Genomic DNA, 18,424 nt, shown 5'->3' on the forward strand with positions numbered 1-18,424 from the left:
CATGGTCCTGACAAAGTGTTGTTATTTTTCGGGTCAATCAGAAATACAATTTGGCTGCCATGGCCGCTATTTTGCTACTAAGTTCTAATAGGCCGATCTCACTTAAAATTGGTCTAGGAATGATCAGCTCATGGTCCTGACAAAGTTAAGTTAACATTATACTATTTTTTACTCAAATTGGTACATATTTCAACAACAAAAATAAATACTGTAGACTCAGGTGACCGTTAAGGCCCATGGGCCTCTTGTTATTTTTAAATTTTGACTAAGTGATATGCTGTGATATGTAGATATGCAATAATGGTTTAGATAGTTATTAAGGTCAAGGTCAAAGTTACTAAAAATAAAAATAAAATGCACGGGGGATTTCAGTCAGGCACCTGGCGGGGATAACAGAATCCATGTTGCAGTGTTCTATGTCAACATGTTCAGTGATAGCTGATCATGATTTACTGCACCTGTGGATGTATGTATTTACAGTACATGCTAAGACAACTCTTGTTTTGAAATAAGATCTATATAGGCTGTCCTATCTATATAGGCTGTCCTATCTATAATCTATATAGGCTGTCCTATACCATGCAAACAAACCATGTAGCAATGTGCTAGTGGTAAGCTGAAAGCCTCTCAGGTTGGGGTTTTAAAATGTACCAAATTTTAGCAAGATTGATGGTATATATCATCGTTTTCTGCATAAGAACAAGAAATACATGTCGAGAAGGCATAAAATATACCAAAGTTCAGTGGGAACTCATCTTCATGCCTTTGGACCATAGTGATTTTAAATGTTTACCTTTTCTATTGGATTATCTTTATAACTTAGTAAGTCTTTGAGTTTAGTTCCTCCGTAACTCTTAAACTAGAAGTCAGCAGCCATCTATCTACATTTCTGGATAGGTTTTGAGGAGTACTAGTACATTAAATGAAGGTTACTGTGATTTACAGCTTCCACATCGCTGACTTTAGTTATATAGAATATTGACTTTGCCTTTAGCTCCTTTTCTATAGACAAACATTACTTTTAGCTCCTTTTCTATAGATAGACATTACTTTTAGCTCCTTTTCTATAGACAAACATTACTTTTAGCTCCTTTTCTATAGATAGACATTACCTTTAGCTCCTTTTCTATAGATAGACATTACTTTTAGCTCCTTTTCTATAGACAGACATTACTTTTAGCTCCTTNCACATCTAAACAATAAAATAAAGCTACCAGTATCTATGATATAACTCAGGTGACCGCTAAGGCCCTTGGGCCTCTTGTCTATAGACAGACATTACATTTAGCTCCTTTTCTATAGATAGACATTACTTTTAGCTCCTTTTCTATAGATAGACATTACATTTAGCTCCTTTTCTATAGCCAGACATTACTTTTAGCTCCTTTTCTATAGACAGACATTACTTTTAGCTCCGTCTCTATAGACAGACATTACTTTTAGCTCCTTCTCTATAGACAGACATTTCTTTTAGCTCCTTCTCTATAGACAGACATTACTTTTCGCTCCTTTTCTATAGACAGACATTACATTTAGCTCCTTTTCTATAGATAGACATTACTTTTAGCTCCTTTTCTATAGATAGACATTACTTTTAGCTCCTTTTCTATAGATAGACATTACATTTAGCTCCTTTTCTATAGACAGACATTACTTTTAGCTCCTTCTCTATAGACAGACATTACTTTTAGCTCCTTTTCTATAGATAGACATTACATTTAGCTCCTTTTCTATCGATAGACATTACTTTTAGCTCCTTTTCTATAGATAGACATTACTTTTACCTCCTTTTCTATAGATAGACATTACTTTTACCTCCTTTTCTATAGATAGACATTTCTTTTAGCTCCGTTTGTATCAAAGCAAGAGCTGCTTGGGCATATATGTGTGTATTACAAGCGTTTTCTAGTTATTGTTGACGTGTACAGTTTTAAATATACAACTTTGTAATACATTAGGACTGTGATGATATGGAACTCTTGTTTTGTGATCAATCATTAATAAGATGATAAATATTTAACTGTGTTGTTATTGCTTTGTTAAACGTCCAGTTCTGCTTCAGAAACAACAAGCGTGCCTTAAATCGGTATCTTCTTTGTAAAATAGTTTCTCCTTTGTTCAGTTTTTGGAGTAATTCTGGGTAATTGTTGACATATTTCACATTGAATGAATTCTATAGATATTGAGCTTAAGAAAAATGTATAGCTTTAGTAAATTTTAATATGTGATGGTGGATTGAGATGGGGTCAAAAGTCAGGGGGTGTTCCCGTCCCACTTCACTGGTTTGGCTTGTAAACTTCTGGTTGTCGAAAGAAGACGCCTGTAGCGCTCTTGTGTGCACTAAACTCGCCAAATAATGCCTTTTCGAGCCATGTCAGGTATGTGTCTCTGAATCTAGACTGTTGTCACTGGTGTTTAACTTTAAATATCAAAGCTAGAAGACTTGTTTAATTCCTGTGTCTACTTGTTATCTCCCTTGTCTACTTGTTATCTCCTTTGTCTACTTGTTATCTCCCTTGTCAACTTGTTATCTCCCTTGTCTATTTTTTATCTCCGTTGTCTACTTGTTATCTCCGTTGTCTACTTGTCTATTTGTTATCTCCGTTGTCTACTTGTTATCTCCCTTGTCTACTTGTTATCTCCCTTGTCTACTTGTTATCTCCCTTGTCTATTTGTTATCTCCGTTGTCTACTTGTTATCTCCCTTGTCTACTTGTTATCTCCCTTGTCAACTTGTTATCTCCCTTGTCTATTTGTTATCTCCTGTCTACTTGTTATCTCCCTTGTCTATTTGTTACTTGTTTTACCCCTTGTCTACTTGTTATCTCCCTTGTCTGTTTGTTATCTCCTTTGTCTACTTGTTATCTCCTTTTTCTACTTGTTATCTCCTGTCTACTTGTTATCTCCCTTGTCTATTTGTTTCTTGTTTTACCCCTTGTCTATTTGTTATCTCCGTTGTCTACTTGTTATCTTCCTTGTCTATTTGTTATCTCCGTTGTCTACTTGTTATCTCCCTTGTCTATTGTTATCTCCGTTGTCTATTTGTTATCTCCGTTGTCTACTTGTTATCTCCCTTGTCTATTTTTTATCTCCGTTGTCTACTTGTTGTACCCTTGTCTACTTGTTATCTCCCTTGTCTATTTGTTATCTCTGTTGTCTACTTGTTATCTCCCTTGTCTATTTGTTATCTCTGTTGTCTACTTGTTATCTCCCTTGTCTATTTTTTATCTCCTTTGTCTACTTGTTATCTCCCTTGTCTATTTGTTATCTCCCTTGTCTACTTGTTGTACCCCTTGTCTATTTGTTATCTCCCTTGTCTATTTGTTATCTCCGTTGTCTACTTGTTATCTCCCTTGTCTATTTGTTATCTCCCATGTCTACTTGTTATCTCCCTTGTCTATTTGTTATCTCCCTTGTCTATTTGTTATCTCCGATGTCTTCTTGTTATCTCCCTTGTCTATTTTTTATCTCCGTTGTCTACTTGTTGTACCCTTGTCTACTTGTTATCTCCCTTGTCTATTTGTTATCTCTGTTGTCTATTTGTTATCTCCCTTGTCTATTTGTTATCTCCTTTGTCTACTTGTTATCTCCCTTGTCTATTTGTTATCTCCCTTGTCTACTTGTTATCTCCCTTAATAACTCGTGGTCTGTCATGTAAACATATTCCCTTCTTTGTGAAATTGTTCTCTTGTTAATTTATCTATGTTTATGATACAGGTTAACTTGTTACTGCTGTTACATCAACTTATAACTGAAACAAATGTGTAAAGCACCATTAATCAATGTTACTCTTTTAACTGGGACAGTTAAGACCTTTCAATCAATGTTACTTCTTATAATCCGGACAGTTTAGACCCATCAATCAATGACTTTTCTTCCTGAACATTTGTAATTACAATTAATATGTATAAAGTATTTATGTAATTTAAAGCACATCTCACTGCATGTGATATTCTATTTAACTATTTCTGAGAGTAGATAAAGTTTTTATTTCTACTTGTACGTACTAGAGGTTATCAGTATTATGCTTTTTGTGGAATACACAATGTACTTTAATGTATATTTGTCTTCAGGTTTTGTTAATATAATTTATAATATTGCAGGATCTACTCACATTTCACAGGTAATGATATTATCACTCACAATGATCTCACTGTTTTTAAGCATGTTATGTTATTTTTCTTGTTACATATGTATATGGATTGTGTTTCATTGACATATTTACAGATTGAGCTTTCAACATCAGTTATCACAGTTTTATCTGGCAGACCACTGATTATTGATTAAACATTTACTGTACAAATTTATAATCTTGGTTCCGCACTATTTACCCAATACATTTATAATCTTGGTTCCCCACTAGTTACCTAATACATTTATAATCTTGGTTCCCCACTAGTTACCCAATACATTTGCTTTTCGTTTTGTAGTTCACTCTGCACAATGCCGTTGTGCCTGTTCTTCAGTCATCAATTTTTTTAAATGATCTTCTAATGAATCCTGAGTTGTTCTTGAAATCTATAAGATATAGACTATTTATAATTAACCTGCTTTGCTGGGATGAAAAGCTATCGATTGATAAAATCACTTCCTATGTGAGCTATGTCCCATGCATTGTCATTAAGAGATAAACTAACTCCCTCTATTGGGGTATATTCATGAAGAGATAAACTGCCTCCCTCTGTGGGCTCATATGTACTAACATTGTCACCAAGCGTTACACTCCCTCTGTGGTCTACTATGTACTAACATTGTCACCAAGCGTTACACTCCCTCTGTGGTCTACTATGTACTAACATTGTCACCAAGCGTTACACTCCCTCTGTGGTCTACTATGTACTAACATTGTCACCAAGCGTTACACTCCCTCTGTGGTCTACTATGTACTAACATTGTCACCAAGCGTTACACTCCCTCTGTGGTCTACTATGTACTAACATTGTCACCAAGCGTTACACTCCCTCTGTGGTCTACTATGTACTAACATTGTCACCAAGCGTTACACTCCCTCTGTGGTCTACTATGTACTAACATTGTCACCAAGCGTTACACTCCCTCTGTGGTCTACTTACTATGTACTAACATTGAAACCAAAACAACCTCAGTCCCTAGGGATTGGATTTAGTCAGTATGACATAAGCTCAATTTCATTTTCCGAAGATTTTTTGGCTAAAACAAGGAAACTGGTTGGTGGTTCTTAAAAGTAAGTGTGTTAAAATATAACAATTCCTGTATCTGTCATCTTTCAAAAAAAATATACAATATTTAGATGTAACAGTTTCATTTTCCGCCATTTTATAGAATTCTACACAGTGCAAAATATCTCCCTAGCTACTGAATCTAAATAACACACAGCTCTTGAAGAATCTGTCTGTGACATTTTGCTGCTTGTTTGCCATTAGTGCTAAATGTCTTGTATGTGAGTGACAATCCAATGTAAAACATGTTAAGTTTTGCCTGGCGACTAGATCTGTTGTAGTAGCTGTTAGCTACCTTTTTTGTATAGGTGTTTAACTAAAATCTTAAATAAAGTATGGATGCAAAAATTGATGGTTGTTGTTTTTTCAGCTTGTAATTTCTAAAATATTTCAGTTTTATTCTTCATGACATATTGTTTTAGTACTGGTTCTAATAATTTCTCGTCCAGGCCTTAAAAAGGTTTACTGAAGTCACTGACAGGCTAATAGAGGCTTCTCCATCTTACCAAGTTCACACAGTATTCGGGTTTGTTGAAGATGACATCAGAAAGAGTGAAGTTGAGAAGCTGAAACTACAGATGAATCGGCTTATCTGACCTTGACATTTAAAAAAATGACATGAATTAAATTAAGGTGAACAGTCTATCTTTATCAAGTACATATTGTAAAATGATAAAATTTGTTGTTAATTTTAGAAATAATTAATTCTGGAGTGCAAACGAAATCATTGATTAGACTCCACACACACATAAAGATAACAATACGCATACCATTGATCAAGGTCACCTTTAGATGTCAAAGGTCGTAATTGCCATCTGGAGCTACTAACAACTGTAAACAATTCAGGGTGGAGGTCAACTATTTTTACTTTTCAAAAAGGTCAAGGTCATTTATGCAGGTACTGAAATATGGTATGCATGTTTAAATTGTTGTTACAATGTGCTTTGTAAGATTGATATAACACGAAGACAAATCATGGTAAATAGATTTTATTACTGTATAAAACCTACAATAATATACAGTGGTATCAATGGGTAATATATATCTAACATGGTCAACACAGTGCTCCTTCAGCATTACAACTTCTATCTTTGGGATGAAAATAAATTCTTTCTTCTGTTAGGTTTAAGATCGTACTATCTGTAAAGATATTTGATCCTTGTCATATCAGACACTCGCAAGGTGGTTCACAGACAAATTCATTAACCCATTGTTTTTATCTAAAAATACCTACAAAATATCACACACAAACCATATAATAATAATTTCCCTAAAATAGGTTTATCCCTGTTAATATTACAAAAAATACCATTTGATATATCACAATGAATGATGACTAAGACATTAAGAAATAAAATAATGAGTTGGACGGACAGATGATGTCTGCATTTTCTACTTCAACATGTAAACTCAACATTGAAAAAATAAATATATCTATAATAATACGAGTATGAAATATATTCTCATTAGCTATTAAAACAGTCCTCTTATCACCAGTGTCACAGCAGATATGTAGATATAGACGATTACTCATGATTTCATGGCCCTGAAGCACAAAGGCTGAGGAAAAAACACCCAAACCCTATAACAAAAACTGGCTCGATGATAATCAATGATGAAAAACTAGACAAATGATTCTGAGAAAATTTACTCATTAAGGTTTCCATAGACACAAATTTCAACATGAATTTGGCCTCATGTAGATTTTCACTGCCCTGTCAACAATTTGGAAGTTGACAGGGTTTTTAACATACCAGGTCAAAGTAAGGAGAGCAGCGTAGAAACAAGGGTAGGCCAAACATTTCGGGGTACGTCGGTCCAAAGTAAGGAAAGGGTTAGAAACGGGTTTAAACAAGTAGGACAGAGTTAAAATCACTACAATATTGATAAATAATCATTTAAAACAAATAAAACATTCACCATCAACAATCCTTTTGTAACGATCAATGATGTCATATACACTGTTAATGACGCTGTATGGAATGTTGGGATGGTTGATATGAATGGTTGGTGTTCACTGGACCGGTAACGGCCGACTCCCGACATCACTGAGGTGTTATAAAGTTCATGATCAACAATTTTACATGTCCTCCATCAACTACCAGCGTTTAATATACCGGGTCTGAAACAAGAGTCGAAACATCAATGGTAACACTGTCACGCATCCTTTACAGCAGCTCATACAAGTAACCACTGGACAATCACGCCAAACATACAAAAATGGTCAAAGAAATGGATCTTAAATCTTTGTCTCAACGGTCACTTTGATATACTATATCTTTATCATAGCACTTTTTTAATATTCATAATCCTTATAAGTTATTCAAATTTGTATTAGTACTCACATATCCATCCATGAACGATTCCACACAAATACATCAACAAATTTCTGATGTCCTGATTGAAACCTCACATATATACCGAGGCAAGAATGTGCTCTACTGGGCAGGAACGATACACAGAGAAGTGAGAGGAAGACCTCATATATACTGAGGCCAGGATGTGCTCTACCGGGCAGTAACGATACACAGAGAAGGAGGGGAAGACCTCATATATACCGAGGCCAGGATGTGCTCTACCGGGCAGTAACGATACACAGAGAAGTTAGAGGAAAACCTCATATATACTGAGGCCAGGATGAGCTCTACTGGGCAGGAACGATACACAGAGAAGTGAGAGGAAGAAACATTAATGATCGTACAATCAAGGACAAACAAAATATATATATCACAGTCGCTTGGACAGCATGACCCTGGTCAGGTCAAATTAAATAAATCAACAATAGAAGAGAAGTATAATTAAAACAAGAGTAAGCACGCAGGAAAGCACACAGATGATTAAATACATTTTGTTGAGAAATGTAAAATCAGACGTTTCCGCAACCTGTGATCGTGGTGCGAACATCTGTTACTTGCTCCCCTGGGTGTTACTGGGGTGACATCTCCAATGGGACGGAGTGACAGCTCCCCCGATTGTTTATATATATAATATATAACCCAAGAAAGAAAATTATAAGTTTAAGCTTACTGATAGAGAACCAGTACACTTTATTAATAATCAAGAAAGTTCACACAGTAAAAACATCTACAAATGTGAGATTGTGAGTTAAAAACCTTCAAACTTTTATATAAACTAAAATACAGTCAGCTTAATGTGCAGAGGTCATTTACTGCAAGATTTCACACCAGTAGACAATGTTGTACACCCAACCTCACTTCATTACTTCTATTGATTTTGGACTCTTCATCAATTTATTTATTAGCATGAAAATTAAAACATGTTTAACAATATTTCTCCATTAATAATTGATGAGAGTGTTTTCTTAGTGCCAAAACAACTGTTGTAAAAAAACAAATTCACGATAACCAACATCACAACAAAATAAACATTGGTTTATATTTTTTCTTGCATAAAATGACCTTTCCACTTTGGAGCTGATAACAAAAATAAATAAGTTACAAATAGTACTGATCTACTACTACCATCCAGTCATTAACCGTTTACAATGATAACAGACTACACAGCTATATATATAGCTACCTGGACAGGATACATACTCACACATTAATCATACAATATATACACTAAGCCCAATAACACAGGTTTACAAGTTATAGCCCATTATTTCTAGGATAAATATACAGGTTTTCTGGTTTGGATCCATCACCAAGTTATGTTCAGTCAACAGGGTTAGCTGTGTAAGGATCGCCAGGTGCGACCAAAGCGTTTTAGAGACAGACAGTCTTTAGATGATAAGGTAGAATATGTAGGTTGGAGCCTGGAGACAAGACTGGCTGACAGGTGGCTGTCGTTACCACAGACCTGAGCTGTATGTGCTTCGGCGTGGGCTGGGTGAGCGACTGCGACGTGTGGGGCTCAGAGATCGGGAGCGAGAGCGAGGGCGTGGGCTTGGGCTGATGGAACGGGACCGAGTGGGGCTCCTACTCCTCCTGGACATGCCCTGAAATGCAACACAAACCCACCGTGTCAATGTGAGGGGGACGTGACAAAAATGTGTCAAATAGATAAAACTGGGAAGTGATGTAAAATTAATTATATAGAACAGAATCAAATAAAACTTGGAAGTGATGTAAATTAATTATAAAGTACAGAATCAAATAAAACTGTGTTTGAACAACATATATGATAGAATTAACAAACAGTATAATGATGAGAATATGTTCTTTGTGCCAAAATAATTGGTTGAAAAACAAATTCACGACAACTAACATCACAACAAAATAAGCAATGGTTCTACCATTGAAGCTATCACCACGGCATGCATCTACTAAGGGGAGACAACTTATCCAGAAAGTCAGAGGGGACCAATGGAGTGCATTTAGTGAGGAAAATGTTTTGGAAATCTTATGAAAAATAAATAAAACCTGATTAAAAATTAAGAACATGTTTTCTTATAAGGCAAGACAGTATGTAAACATAATGGAAATATCATTAAACTTACAGAGTAAACTTTCTATTTATTTCAAAATAAGCTATAACCAATACTTTGAATTGTTCCAAAATATTTCCTACTGAACACAGCCCAGTCAGAAGAAACAAGGGCAGACAACTTACCAGAGAGGCGCCACGGCGAGTGGTGGCCTCACCCTTCATCACCACCTTGGCTCCCTGCATGAGGGCCGCCCACACATGATGGTTCACAAGAGGTGCTGTATACTCAGAGTCATAAGTCCTTCGGTATCTGTGGGACATAAAACAATTTTACAGCAGTCCATTAAAAAATCAAGCCCTGAATTTGAAAGTTTAAATCTCAAAATAAATAATTCAATTTTATCTTAGCAATGCTTTAAAGACATAAACTATTATAAGAAGGCCGTCCTTAAATGACCTTAGCTGTTAATAGGACGTTAAACAAAATCAAACAAACAAACAAACAAAGGAACACAATTTGAATTGTAAGAAACATTGAGTTAATTTGGTTTTGAACATTGTTTTAGTATGATTCAATAATTTAAGCAATCTCTTTTTAACCTAGAATTTCTTTCACAAATTTATACACCCTTGCGTCCAAACTAGCATTCAAACAAGTGTGAAATGAAAGACCTTACTTGTTGTTGTCAAACAACTCAGCATCCGTAGCTACAGCAATGTCCATCGGGATAGCTAGGGCATTCATCTGCCAGGCCAGCTTGCAGCTTTCCCTGATAAATGGCTGAACGATGGCGAAGCTACAGTCGGGTGGCAGGAAGATCTTGGGGCTACGGTTCAGTCCTCGGATCACGTCCTGTGAATTGGCAAACTGATTTACGAGGTGCAAGATAAATTATATGACTCTTGTGTGGTGGCTGATTTCATTAGTAAGAAGCCAGCTAGCAAAGCCACAGCAATCAGCATCTACCAAACCTGTCATACACCAGTCTCAGCAAGAGACATCAGCAAATCATACCGCATGGTTCAACACTGACAACACCTTAATAACTGCACCGTCCAACAAATACAATGTATTACACTACCAACAAATACAAAGTAATACACTAACAACAAATACAAAAATAATACACTACAAACAAATACAATGTAATACACTACCAACAAATACAAAGTAATACACTACCAACAAATACAATGTAATACACTACCAACAAATACAATGTAAAACACCACCAACAAATACAAAGTAACACACTACCAACAAATACAAAGTAACACACTACCAACAAATATAGCATAATACACTACCAACAAAAACAATGTAATACACTACCAACAAATACAATGTAATACACCACCAACAAATACAAAGTAACACACTACCAACAAATACAATGTAATACACTACAATGTACCAACAAATACAAAGCAATGCAGACAACAAATACAAAGTAGTACACTACCAACAAATACGAAGTATTGCAGAAATTACATACAAAGTATTGCACAGACATTACATACAAAGTAATGCACAAACATTACATACAAAGTAATGCACAGACATTACATACAAAGTAATGCACAGACATTACATACAAAGTAATTCACAAACATTACATACAAAGAATTGCACAAACATTACATACAAAGTAATGCACAGACATTACATACAAAGTAATGCACAGACATAACATACAAAGTAATGCAGACATTACATACAAAGTAATGCACAGACATTACATACAAAGTAATGCACAGACATCACATACAAAGTATTGCACAGACATTACATACAAAGTAATGCAGACATTATATACAAAGTAATGCACAGACATTACATACAAAGTAATGCACAGACATTACATACAAAGTAATGCACAGACATTACATACAAAGTAATGCACAGACATTACATACAAAGTAACACACAATTGTCTATGATAAAGTTGATATTTGCTAAATATTACATGTACATGAAATTCAAACAATCAATCAATCTTACTTCTACTGATGAAAAAACCCACAGCAAAAGCATTCCACTGCAAACCAACTTTAAAGAATATATATACATTATTGGTTCCTAAACTTTTCTCATATGAATCAAAATATAGTAACAATTACGAAAGAAAATAACATCACCAAACCCTTCATGACCAAGGTCTCATTTAATAAAGCATTACCTACTTCATTACAAAATAATCTCTGTTACAGTGTCTCCAACAACCACTGTAGGACTGACATAGCATGAAACAACAGACTGAAGACTTAAATAATCTGTTACAGTGTCTCCAACAACCACTGTAGATCTGACATAGCATGAAACATCAGACTGAAGACTTAAATAATCTCTGTTACAGTGTCTCCGACAACCACTGTAGATCTGACATAGCATGAAACAACAGACCGAAGACTTAAATAATCTCTGTTACAGTTTCTCCAACAACCACTGTAGATCTGACATAGCATGAAACATCAGACTGAAGACTTAAATAATCTCTGTTACAGTGTCTCCAACAACCACTGTAGGACTGACATAGCGTGAAACAACAGACTGAAGACTTAAATAATCTCTGTTACAGTTTCTCCAACAACCACTGTAGATCTGACATAGCATGAAACAACAGACTGAAGACTTCTGACATGATCATTTAATTAAACATTACCTACTTCATTACAAAATAATCTCAGTTACAGTGTCTCCAACAACCACTGTTGGACTGACATAGCATGAAACAACAGACTGAAGACTTCTGACATGATCATTTAATTAAACATTACCTACTTCATTACAAAATAATCTCTGTTACAGTGTTGCCAACAACCACTGTTGGACTGACATAGCTTGAAACAACAGACTGAAGACTTCTGACATGATCTCCTGACAGGTTTGGTGATGTTATGTGTCCTGTTTACTCACCGACACCATTCCTGGGAGGTCGTAGAGGTCAGTGTTCCTGTTAATGTAGTCCTGTACAGCCTCCTCCAGTGTCTCTGGTCCAATGTGTGTGGCTGCCAGGTTAGCACGCACCTTCATCTTGAACTGACGGAATGCCAGCTTGGCTACACTGTGTGATTCCTACAGTATGGATGGAACCAAAGGTATATTCTCATATCAGTCAAATAGTAATTGAAAACAGGACTTAAATCTAAATTCAAACTCAATGTAAAAATATGTTTCCATTTAATCTCTTATATCATTCCAAGTGTTGAAGGTACTATACCGACAATATCCATGGATTTCTGTATTTTAACAAACTATTTATTTTTTCAAAGAACTAATGTGAACAAATGCTAGAATCCATTGACCATTATGTCTTCTAATATCACAATTACTTTAAGAGATGAATGTAAAGACTGCAGTAAATTTAATTACAAGTTATGTATTCTGCTAAAACTCGAACAATTTTTTGTACACAATCTCACAGATTTTTTTCGATAGCATAAAAAAAGTATCACATGGAAAATAATATGCTGAGCAGTAAATACCGGAGTAATAACTGAAAAAGCAGGATGTTTTAAAGTGTGATACAAACCTGTACAGCAAGGAAGATGATGCGCTGGTTGTTCTCATGGTCATCAGAGAACCGGCGCAGAGTGTCCATGGCATCGAGTCGGTCCTGGTTGTACATGTCATTCCAGCGCGAGACCAAGTTCTGCTGACGCACTCTCAGGACGGGGTCGTCAGGAGAGCAGGGTGACCCGATACGGGGGGTGTAACGGTAGGAGGACAGAGATCCATAAATGTCGCTGGGGACAGATACAGCAGGGTTTAGGCAACCATCTTTTACTAAATTGTAATGACCGTTTCAATACTTTTCATTATTAAATTGTCTTCTCCAATTTCATGTAATTAACATATTTAATTTTATAAGAAAAATATATGCATGAAATATTATCTTTCAATTGATACACACCCAGTTCCAGATTTCATTACTTTATTTAGTTAATACAGAATACATATATATTTAATTGACTTTGTGTACCATTAAAAAGAAAACTGACAATTTTTACGAGTAAATTATGTGTCAAATATTCAAATTAAGTGATATCATGCAAATACATCTAGGTGAAGAATTTATTAAATTACAATAAATGTATTGTTATTTCATGTTTATGTTTGTAAATTTGATTTCCTGTTAAATCACGGACAAAGAGATCAGTGTTAGTGCATGCTGAGGGAGTTAAGTTTGGATGAGCGTGATCAGCTACTCTGACGTAACAATTAACACGACCATAACAGTCCCCTGGCTAACTTACACTTTACCCTAGTAACTTACACTATACCCTAGTAACTTACACTATACCCTAGTAACTTACACTATACCCTAGTAACTTACACTATACCCTAGTTACAGCAGAAATTCATTCACCACAAGCATTTTTATGCAGAATTTCAGAACTTTTAACCATTCTGCATATCATGTAGCAAATCACCAGTGCTGACAAAAGTTAAGTACTTGAAAGGAATGTACATTAACACATCATCTAAATACGAATTTTTGCCAATAACTTGTATTTGACTGAGGGCAAGGAAACAAATTGTATTTTATTATGAAAGAAAAAGATTTCACTCTTTAATCACAAAAAGTGTATTTTCCATCCTTACTATATTCTACAACTCGAGTACAACTACATGATTCAAAATGGCGACAAAAAAAAGTATAAAAACAAGTGTTTTTCTTTATGATAATTAATCTTAAATGTTGGTGTTTTTTTCACAAACAGAAAAGCCTCACTTTCCTAAACACTCCTATAAATGAAGGAAATTCCTTTCGTTTTTCCATGGGGAAACCATTATTGAAGTTAAGGATTAATCAAAGTTAAGGAAAATCCTTAATTTAAGGAATGTTCATGAAACTGGAAGCTCTTCTTCACATAAGGACATGTTTTAAAAGCAACTTCAGTCAATAGAGATTAAGGACCACATCAACTTCAGTCAATAGAGATTAAGGACCACATCAACTTCAGGAGGAAAACTGTACTGATGTTGGCGCCCACTAACTAGTATGGAATTTCAAAGCATTTAAAAATGTCTTACCTGGATCGTTTAGGGCTTTTAATAAAATCAAAAATGAATGATATCAGTAAGCTTTCCACATGTTAGCTAATGTCACACTACCTGTGATGATGATGAGGACAAAGTGTCTTACGGTAATCATTAACTCAGAATCAACAGGTCATGGTACCGATGTATTTACTGGTTTATCTCTATAGGCCTTAACATCTCATCCACACAAATGTAAACATTCAAGCAATCCGGCATCAATATCAATACCATTTTGTCTGCCTCAAGCTCAGCTTTAAGTTTCCCATATACTTAACCTAGAAACTCAGACTGAGGCAGACATCTAGTGTTGGAAACATTGAGCCAGCAATTTAGTTTTCATTTGTTTGGATAAGTTGGAATGGATAATTGGGTTAAGATTTGACAAATTATTTCTTTTTTCACTAACTGAGAACTAAATAAAACAATACTACATCCATCAAATAAAGTTTACACAAAACACAGTGCTTAAAAGATTCAAACTGTGATGAAAATGGAAAAATTAACTTCACATCATTAATCTGTGATCAAAAGTGGTTCTGAAAAGTACCAAAAGCATCTAGTGAAAGGGATTCAACGTGATCAATTTAAATGATATTTGTAGGTTTTCGTTTTCCATCACCTTCAGATATAAGGCTTACCTATCAAGATAGCTCTTTTTGGAACTGACAATAGAGAGCTCGTCCCTAAGATTCCTTAACTCCCGCTGATAATCATCAACAAGACCAGATCTAGCTCGTAACTTGACAATTTCGTCCTGGGAGTCGGCCAGCCTAAAGAAAACAAGGATGGATATCGTCCAGGGTCACATAGAAACAGGGGATACACACCTCTCTGTCATCATCCAACCCATTCTTGTATCGCCATAAGCAAATGTCTCCAATTTCAAATAACAAAAAGCACATTAATATGCCATGCATTAGTTCCTCATTTATCCAGTGATGCCAGAAAGCAAAACAAAGAAGATTTTACACAAAGAATATTTACTTTAAAACAAGTCAAACATTCAAAAGCTTAACAATGAGAAAGTGTCACCTGTTCCATGCAGGGCATATTTTTATTATTTAATTGCAGTATGAAACTTATTTTCAGACTTAAATTTTATTTTGGTTTAATATGCATTAACATAAGATCAAGCCACTGTAAACCAAACCAAAACATGAGTGGACGAGATCAGTGACAAGGTTTTAGTAGGTTCTCCTCTCATTACCAGCTAGTTAACCTTGGCACGATATCATCATTTACTTCTCTACAATGAAAAATCAAGGGAGATAATCACATTTCTTTCTATTTAATGTGAGGCAAGGTAAAACTGAATTTAAAAATGTTGCCAGTGATATGACAGTTAATATCTACAACCTAAAACTCTCATTTTCAAAATGATGTTATCAAAGTACAAGTACATGTGTAACAAAATATTACAAATTGACATGTTTTTCCTTTGAAATTTAATTCAGTTCAGTCTATAGTAAATCCTGAAAATGTATTTCTTTCAATACTGAAAATTGTATTTCTTTCAATAGTTTCTTTCAATAAAATTTCACAACAAAATAATTTCCTTCAAAGTATCAACACCATCAGTGAACAATTAAAAGAAGAAAAAAAATGCAAAACCAGCACCCAAATAATCCAAGATAAAATTTCCGTTTAGACAACGTAACATCTATGTAAAAACACACTCTTTAATGCCCTAAAAGTTTCAATATAAAGCAAAATATTCCTTTAGAAATGATTAAGCTGATCATGACACACATTAAAAACATTTTTAATACACACTAACACCTGCTTATATTTCAACAAGAATGGGTTTAGGTGTACACAGAGAACAAGTTAGACACAAAAAGCTCCCTTCTCCCGAGGCAAAACGGCCGACAAAACACGCTGTAAAATAAATATGATGGGTACAGGTTTGGGTACGCTATATGACAGGATGTTAGTCTGACACAGGAGCCCTTAGGGATGAGTACGATGATGTAGAGGATTAGTGTGATGATGTAGAGGATGATTAGGGCCTCTGGGATGAGTGTGTTGCTGATTAGGGTGAGTACGACAATCAACATTCACACAATGGACTAGCAGCTAATGATAAGTGCAGTTTTAACATGTAAACACAGTCAAAGTTCTTGCATAACAATAACAAAAAAATGTTTGCCAAATATTTTGCAACTTTTGAATCAAAACCCTGCCCAGTGTTACAATTGTTCTCAATAATACTGGGCAACTACTGGGGCTTTCATAAATCGCCAACTTTGTCTTGAAGAAAATTTATAAGCGAAAAAAATATATTCTAGTAGGATATCTTACGATCTGTTTTGCTTTACATTGAAACACAAGAACTTGAACCATAAAAAAGTATCATCTAGATCACACTGAAGCTTGCTACAAAAGCTCTTGACCACGTAAAACACAGCTGTGGTCACGACCGACTACCTGTCTTACCCCGACTTATTGTCTTTAAAAGAATCTCTCTTTTTAGGTGGGTCATCTTTTAATTGCGAATGAGATGACACATAAGAGTCATCCTTTAGGGGCAATGACATGGAGGAGGAAGAGCGGTACAGAGAATCTCTCCTAGAGGTAAGCAATGCGATATCATCACGCAAGCGGCGCACTTGGGTTTCGTAATCAGTTAGCAATCCTGCTTTGGATCTTAATGTGCGCACCTCATCCTCAGCTATTGCGAGTCTAAAACAAACATGAAAACACACAATGATGGTAAGATGACAGCTGGTATGAGTGATATGACTGGGAACATTGGTACCTGTCCTCTACCACTTCTCATACATAATGTAGTGGCAGCATCCGAATCAAACATTCCAATGATCTCTGATCATACCAATAGTGTGTTCCTACATTTCTTTTTTCATATTCATGTACAACTTTTTAAAAATCTCTTTTATCACGATATGAAGATATTTTTATACTTTTTTTTTAATTAACAGGTGCATTGGTAAATATACTCAGTAATAATGGAATTAGTTTAAAAGGTAAGCATGATTGTAAGCTTCTGTTGGCTTTTGAATCTGCACAGTTCATTCAGATAATGTAAAGTTTTGATTATAACTACAGCAGATCACTGGTAGTGACACTGGTAGTGAGACTGAAATGGACACATGGACTGGACAGCTGGGTAAGGCAGGTCTATACCAGATATTGTATATGTTGGGTATTGATACCAGACAATCACTACATGATCTGTACAATAACACTACACCAGTACCTGTAGGAAATACTCTGCTGTTACAACACAACTCCACATATAAAAATACACCTACAATAGGTACTAATCAAGAAGATTGACTTTTGACCAGGTAATTAACAAAAAGGACTGCCAGAATTATTATTGCATATGTGTGCCGTTGTCCCTGTGAAATCTGATTACGTATGCAATTTTTCTCTTGTAGAAGATTATTATAAGAACATGCTGATTTACTGAAGCTTTTCATACAAATATTTGTGTGGTATAAAATATTTGTAACAATAGTGGAATATTGGCATTGTGTCCAAGCCTGAAATACTATATAGCAAATCGGTGATTATCACAGATTACCACGCTCCAGTACACACTATATAGTAAACTGGTGATTATCACAGATTACCACGCTCCAGTACACACTATATACTCTTCATCTATTTAAATATTAGTTGTGTCTGTGAATGCCAGCCTACAGTACAAGCTCTATAACAATGTGCCACTAATTATCCTTGAGAAGTGAGTGCTCTAGTCTCTATTAAAGCCCAGTGACTGGCCGCTGTGATGAGATTCCCAAACAGTACCACCACATCTACGT

At 35.3% G+C, this 18,424-nt stretch overlaps 1 protein-coding gene across 8 annotated transcripts in view; it reads right to left on the bottom strand.

Annotated features, from left to right (window-relative positions):
• Positions 1-6,170: 6,170 nt before the first annotated feature.
• Positions 6,171-18,424, bottom strand: part of LOC110449682 (mitochondria-eating protein-like) — a 29,916-nt gene continuing 17,662 nt past the window's right edge. For 3 of the 8 annotated variants that reach the window (XM_021496700.1, XM_021496699.1, XM_021496705.1), the window contains 9 exons: positions 17,073-17,318; positions 15,275-15,406; positions 14,628-14,642; positions 13,123-13,336; positions 12,507-12,665; positions 10,267-10,442; positions 9,773-9,899; positions 9,020-9,158; positions 6,171-7,319 (listed from right to left, as the gene is read on the bottom strand). In XM_021496700.1, coding sequence (XP_021352375.1) covers positions 7,306-7,319; positions 9,020-9,158; positions 9,773-9,899; positions 10,267-10,442; positions 12,507-12,665; positions 13,123-13,336; positions 14,628-14,642; positions 15,275-15,406; positions 17,073-17,318 — 1,222 coding nt within the window. In that variant the 3' untranslated portion in view covers positions 6,171-7,305. Of the gene's footprint in view, positions 9,159-9,772; positions 9,900-10,266; positions 10,443-12,506; positions 12,666-13,122; positions 13,337-14,627; positions 14,643-15,274; positions 15,407-17,072; positions 17,319-18,424 lie in introns of all 8 variants that reach the window. The other 5 variants (XM_021496707.1, XM_021496706.1, XM_021496701.1 and 2 more) reach the window with 4 other exon arrangements.

Source organism: Mizuhopecten yessoensis, unplaced genomic scaffold, assembly GCF_002113885.1.
Source record: "Mizuhopecten yessoensis strain PY_sf001 unplaced genomic scaffold, ASM211388v2 scaffold4783, whole genome shotgun sequence".
NCBI classification, from domain to species: Eukaryota; Metazoa; Mollusca; class Bivalvia; order Pectinida; family Pectinidae; genus Mizuhopecten; species Mizuhopecten yessoensis.